Genomic DNA, 6,831 nt, shown 5'->3' with positions numbered 1-6,831 from the left:
GCAAGCTTTTTGAAGCAGGACACTCCCCAAGTTCAGCCTTAGATGTGCTCAAGCATGATCTTCAGGTGGAACATGGGGATGATTATGTGTTTGTCACAGCAGACAGAGCACTCTGTCCTACTCTAATGGACTGCTACAGGTAAATATGTTTGATACTTTTTTCTTTTCAAATAAATGCATGATAAAAGTAATTTATTAAACTCTCCTATATAAATTTACTCTTTTTGTCAGTTGTTGCCATTCCAGAAACAGGATTAGTACTTGTGTAGAACCTGCAAAGAATAATGTTTCATACTTGTGCTTCATTCACCTTGTCAGAACCTGTGAAAGAGAAATGTTTTATTCAAGGAAGATATCATTACTAAATAAAAAGCAGCATTAGTTAATTTTGAAAGTTGAGTATACAATTGCCTCGCTAATTTATTGTCTTTGGACAGACTTTACGTAAGGGATAATGTATATTGAGGCGGTGATTACGGGGAAATAATGACCGACAGGTGGATTGAGCCCGACGCGCCAGCGGAGGGCTTAATCGTTCACCTGAAGGTCATTATTTCCCAGTAATCACCGCCTCAATATACATTATCCCGCTTAGAACACGGCCTACAACTAAATCATTCAATAATCTGACAAAAATAATTATTCAAATAGATTTTTTAATAGCGTTTTCAACGACAAAGCGGTTTCATTCGTAATTGGCACACAAGACACCACAGCTGCAACTGGTTGGCCTAATTAGTAGTGTCTTGCTGACAAAAAGCTCTTATCAACTGATTAATCCAGGTGTGGCAGAGCAGCGGTCGGTTGTCGAGAAATAATGACCGGTGAATATTGTTGATTGACCAATCAGAATCGAGTATTCAAGAGAGCCGTGTTCTAACATCAGATATTCAGTCAGGAGTATGTCAGATCTGATGGAGTACAGATGGTAGCGGCTCTGGAGAGGCAGATTGAGCAGTACAACACTGAGTGCAAGGACCAATGCGCTAAAGTAACGACATCCAGTGGCAAGCGACTTTTAATTGCCATCTGCTCCCCCTTGATGAAAAGAGTGCACACCAACCTCAAGCACAGTGGGGAGATGTGCTTCATGGATGCTTCAGGTAATATGGACCGGCATCATTGTCGAATATTCCTGCTGTTGACCCACAGTTGTGCTGGTGGCCTGCCGCTTGGAATTATCATCAGCCAGTCTGAGGAAGAGCAGGTCATATTCGAGGGCCTACAACTTTTGAAGAGCCTCCTTGATCAAGACTCCTTTTCAGGCAGGGGAGAGTCAGGGCCCATGCTTTTCCTCACAGATGACAGCCGGGCAGAGAGAGCAGCACTAAACAGAGCCTTCCCACAAGCCAAACTTCTCCTCTGTTCCTTTCACCTGCTGCAAGCTGCATGGAGATGGTTGTGGTGCAAAGAGAATGACATCAGCATGGGAGACAGGGCTACGTTGTTTGCGCTTGTCAAAGACTTGCTATATGCCCAGGGGGAAAGTTCAATGAACAGCCATTACCATCAGGCTTTACAGAGCTCTGCTTTCAACAGGTTAGTCAATTCTGTGACGTGGACAGCTAGTCTCCATATTTCCATAGCATTTTTTCACTTCAGAACAGTCCTGTTTGTCATTGGAGTTACTGGAATGGTACCTATTAATACTTTTTCATATCGATGCACTGTGTTTGACTCTAAAAGGTATCCGAAGTTCAGGGGCTATTTGGAGAAGCTCTACAGCCGGAGGGAATGTTGGGCTCTCTGTTACAGGGACACCATTCCTGTGAGAAACAACAACACCAACAACTACAGCGAGGCTGCAATGCGCATATTGAAAGACAAAATCCTACATCGCACCAAAGCGTACAATGTTCCACAGTTATTTGACTTTCTGACCACCCGCCTCACTGCATATTATGAGGCCAGAATAACAGCTGCTGCCCTTGGCCATTGGGAAGGCTTTCAGAAGTCCAGGTTCCTGGTAAAGGACAACAGTGTGAAACCTGAAGACATTCACAAGGTAAAACTTTTATTAGATTTAAATTTTTTACAAAGCGGAGTTGGATAGTAAATGTGATTAATAGATGGAGATTAATTTCTCCTGGCAAAGTTTGAGACTGAAAGAAATGTCCAGGCAGTTTTTTAATATGCATGTTTGCTTCCTGTCTGTTATCTGTCTTCGCTGTCACTTTTTCACATAGATTGATGACAGCCACTTTGAGGTCAAAAGCTCCTCCACTCCTGGAAAGGTCTATGTCGTTGACATACAGCTGGAGATGTGCACCTGTCCCATGGGTAGCAGTGGTGGGCCCTGCAAACACCAGGCAGGTGTCGTCCTCCAGCACAGCGTCCCCAGCACCAACTTCCTGCCACAAACAGCAGACATGAAGGCAAAGCTGCTGTACATGGCAACTGGTAGTAAGTAAAATACAAAGTACAGGCTATGGCAGTGTAGTGTAGTGTAAACTGTAGGCTACTCAATGGAGGTGCGTGACATAAATTTTGGTATCTTGTTTCATTTTCAGAGGATAATGTTCCCCTCCAGTTTCTGCAGCCGTTGAAGGAAGAGGCTGTGCCATCCAGAGGGACAGATGCAGTTGCAGACGTGGACACTGCCGGTGACACCTGTCGAGAAGAGACGGATCTGGTGATGGTAGCTGAAGAGGTTCAACAGGCTGAATCGGAGGAAGGTATTGAGTCAGAACGCGTGCTTTCAACTGTGGCCTATATCAATATTCACATTTTGTTATTCACGTGCAAATACTTTTTGGTGCCGAGTTGGTATAATAGAACCCAATACACCACTAGACAACTAGACAATATTTCACAATTGTTGGTTAAATTACTATTGGTCTCGTTTTCCAGAATCACGTCAAGCTGCTGAAGAGGGATTAGCTGAAATATATAAGGAGCTGTTAGCCATGGTCAACAGCAACCTGTCTCTCACAACCCCATTACTGGCTGCAGTAAAGGCCTTTAAAAAAATCAAAGACAATCCATCCAAGATCAGCACAGCCTTACATATGTTTGGCCGGTACACAAACAACGGTTTGACATCTGTTAGATCTAGAGCCATACGTAGAGCTGCCAGGCATGCTGGCCCTGCTATCCCTGCACAGCCAACAGCAGTGGCGAGACGCAGGGTACCCTTGGGGGGAAGACGCCGCCTTGCTGCTGGACGCCCCACAAAGGTCACAACAGGACCTGATCATGTTTACGGCCAGCCAGCCAAGAGGGTCAGAGCACCAGCTCCTCATCATCTGGTACACTCTGTGTCAGAGAGAAAAAGCCACCCAAAATGATACCAACTTTGTCTGAGTAGGTATAGTTTGAAATGTAAAAGTTTCCATTTATTCACTGAGATGATTTCCTCGTGTAATTTACCTCCTCTCCTCTTCCCTCTCTCCACTCCTTTCCTCTCCTCTCCTCCGATATTGTCCCAACCCAGTGACCATGCTGCCTGAAGTCACCTGCTGCTGCTCCTTGTGACCTCTGCCTCCATCACTGATAAGACACAGTAAGTATAGTTTTAAATGTAAAATGTTTCCATTTATCCACTGAGACTATTTCCTCACTATTTACCTCTCCCCAGAGATGGATGCTGTGACCTGTCCATTCCAGAGCCGTGTAGTGTTCATTGGCTAATGAGTCTCGCATTTTGGTCCTCCGCTGACGCCTCTCTCTCTAGAGGACACTGGTCTATTCCATTCCCATTCCCAACAGTTTTATTAGCTATATATAATTATATATACTTTTGGTTTTATTGATTGTGTTTTTAACTTTATCTAGGTTTTATGATGCATGTTTGCATATCATTTATTTTAATTATAGCTTTATTGGTTGTGGTGTGTTCAACTTTTTATCTATGGTTTTATTGCATGTTTTGTATAGGCTATTGGTGTTTTACTTTATTGCTATTTATAATTTATTTTACTTTTGATTTTATTGGTTGTGGTGTGTACAACTTTATCTATGGTTTTATATTGTTTTATATGATTATTTTTGTAGTTTTTTTGTTGGGACTGGAAGAGGGATTCCCAGCTGGACTTGTGAAAAATGTAGAAGAAAAAACTGGACTGTATTTTATTATTGTATTTGATTTTTTAGATAAAAAGTCTGCTTGTTGAAGCTTGGGACTAAAGCACCTGGGTTTATTCATCTTTTAAAATAAAGATGTTTAAAAAACTATTGCTTGTTACATTTATACAGTGCTATACCTTTTCTCTGGGTAAGAATTGAGCTTGAAATTAACGATATGATACATTATATTAGAGGAAATGAACGATACGTGAACACATACATGTTTTTGTAGATTGTGTACATTGTGTAGATTACAATTATTATGCGACCATAATTCATTTCAATGTCCGCTCTCAATGTCCGCTGAAATCGCTGTCCGTTATCAAGAGTTATTCAGTTGGTTCATGAAATCGCTGGGCTGCGTGCCCTCCAGTGTTTGTGGTGTGGGAGATTCCATCTGTCAAAAGAAGAACACAAAAGACTTGCTCCGGCCAATCCCGGCGCTTGACTGCTGCGTAGGCGGGCACAGGGCGTGGTTATTGCCTATCCTATGTGGGGTTAGAAATCACGCCTCCGCTCCGCCAGACAGCTGGAGTGACAAGACTAGAGGTCGACCGATTAATCGGCCGGCCGATTAATTGGGGCCGATTACTGGCATTTTTAATTAATCTGCATCGGCCTGCAAAAAAAAAAAAAAAAATTTGGCAGGCCAGGCCAGGCCAGGCCACCGGGCATTTGCCCGACGTGCCCGATTATGCAGTCCGCCACTGAATGTGAGTCTTCTCATGCACCCATGAGCCTACTGTAACGTTACGTTTCCTCGGTCACCACCATCTTCTGCAAACACACTTCTCCCATCAAATGACAGCAAATCTAAACAGTTACATTATTATTATTATTATTGTTAATGTATAGAACAGTGCATGAATGAGTTATCTGACATACTGCTCTCTCGCTATAGACTACCAGTCACTACTGAAATCTATACCGCATAACCCAATGTATTTTTCTATTTAATAAAAAGAATAATTGATATAAGATAACATCTTATATTAGATGTAGGCCTACAGTATAATGTTATATTCGATTTTCAATGTGCATGAATAGATAATGGAAATCTAGGCTACTAGATTTCTTTAAAAAAAAATACCAACAGAAGAATATTGCACATTTTTTGGGGGCGCTACCCACACGTTTAGCTGTGTGTTTCTCATTCCACGAATGCACAATCCTTACAAGTTGTACCCCGTTGTAAAGGTGACTAATCAGGCTTTCCAACTATATAAAATACAATACCAATTGGTATTATTAAAGGGGAGAAATAATCGAGCAAAATAACGTTTCCAAACTTTTTTTGAGGAGTTTATTTTAATCGTATTTTATCGAATGAACAAAATAAATAATAATCGGCATTATATATCGGCCATCGGCCGCCCTGCTCTCTAAAGATCGGCATCGGCATCGGCCATTGAAAAAGCAATATCGGTCGACCTCTAGACAAGACCCACAGGTTACCACGGTAAAATCGCGCGAGACAATTTGTATGTGGGATAAATACAACAACAAACAGGCAGAAGATCATTGTTCCCAACTGGAGAAGCAGAGGAGGGGTGGACTTGCTTGGTGTTGTCTTTGTAAAAAGGATGGGTCGTGTCATATATTATTTTGTGGTTTTCCACTTCAATTATGAACTTTTCCTCATACATGTTTGTCCTCTGGCTTGATATTGAATGCTGTAAACACCTCTGCCCTGTTGACTCCATGCCTGGCTCCGCCCAACTTGCTGTGGCTTTGCTCCGTCATCCGTGAAAAATAGAAGCCTTGCGTATCTGCTTCGGAGAGCTCCGGATCGTCGGAGCTGGGACGGAGTAGACACGCAACGCAGCGGAGTAGGTGGGAGTTGACACAATGATTAGAGTGGAAACGTATCGGCTCCGAAGCCGTACCGCAGCGCAGACGGACCAAACACGGACTCAGTGGAATGTAGGCGTTAGAGCTAGATGTATTCTGAGGAGTGGGGCAAGAATGTCACAGAATTTCTTGTAAAATTCAGCACCGAATCCATCAGGACCGATATTTTTTATTGATTTAAGTAAACCCTTTAGTCTTGGAGGTACAGCTCCCCGCCAGGAGGGGTTGCTGCAGTGCCCTAAGCACCCCTAGTTCCAGCGTCCCTGTCCATCTTATTGTTACCCTCTGTTTCTCTCATCCTTCAGACCACACAGTGTGTTCCTTCAGTACACACAGTGCCGTTTCCAGTGGATGTTTTCTGCCTGGCTCTTCAGACAGCCTGCCCCCCTCAGCCACCAGCTGAGGGCGCTCTTCCTCCAGTGGAGTAAACACAACAAGCGGAGGGTAGCCAACTGGGGCGGGACCCTGTGTGACGTCTGGTACCTGGCTATGCTCCACCCAATCACAGCAGACTACTGGAGAGGAAACGGCTGGTAGAGATGAGACCATGGGTGAGTTATTTAACCTTTACTCTTGTCTGCATATTTGATTTGATTTGATCATCTTTATTTCCAACACGTAAAAGAAGTTTAAACAAAACTAAATGAAAGCAAAAACAGCTCAAATAACAAAAGGACCATCATCAACTTCATATGAAATTCACCTATCGCTAAGCCCCGAACGTAGATGAGTAAATCACAGCGCGTGCAGCTCCACAATACACTCAGACAACCTGAGCCTAGAGCTCCATAGAGAAGCATAGAGAAGCAGAAGAAATCGGGATTCTCCTCTGGGTTTATGTTATATATAAAGTTTATTGATATACAGAGGTACATGAAATAGATTACCAGGCGCCACTCTTCAATTCAGCGTATA

General features: G+C 43.0%; 1 protein-coding gene across 2 annotated transcripts; it reads left to right on the top strand.

Annotated features, from left to right (window-relative positions):
• LOC310800915 (uncharacterized protein) lies at nucleotides 1–6,457 on the top strand. Of its 2 annotated transcripts, none has more exons than XM_083664795.1 (8): nucleotides 1–139; nucleotides 851–1,539; nucleotides 1,687–2,005; nucleotides 2,187–2,403; nucleotides 2,511–2,675; nucleotides 2,851–3,303; nucleotides 3,434–3,502; nucleotides 6,222–6,457. In XM_083664795.1, exons 2-6 carry the CDS (start codon nucleotides 926–928, stop codon nucleotides 3,285–3,287), a joined length of 1,752 nt encoding a protein of 583 aa, XP_083520921.1. In that variant the 5' UTR covers nucleotides 1–139; nucleotides 851–925; the 3' UTR covers nucleotides 3,288–3,303; nucleotides 3,434–3,502; nucleotides 6,222–6,457. The 2 variants fall into 2 exon arrangements, with proteins under 2 accessions (XP_083520921.1, XP_083520922.1); XM_083664796.1 differs by having other exon boundaries at nucleotides 21–139; nucleotides 887–1,539.
• Nucleotides 6,458–6,831: the final 374 nt, after the last annotated feature.

Source organism: Poromitra crassiceps (assembly GCF_964638095.1).
Source record: "Poromitra crassiceps genome assembly, contig: HAP1_SCAFFOLD_132, whole genome shotgun sequence".
In the NCBI taxonomy this organism is placed as follows: domain Eukaryota; kingdom Metazoa; phylum Chordata; class Actinopteri; order Beryciformes; family Melamphaidae; genus Poromitra; species Poromitra crassiceps.
Note: the sequence above shows the minus strand (reverse complement) of the source record. Positions and strands in the feature narration are given on the sequence as shown.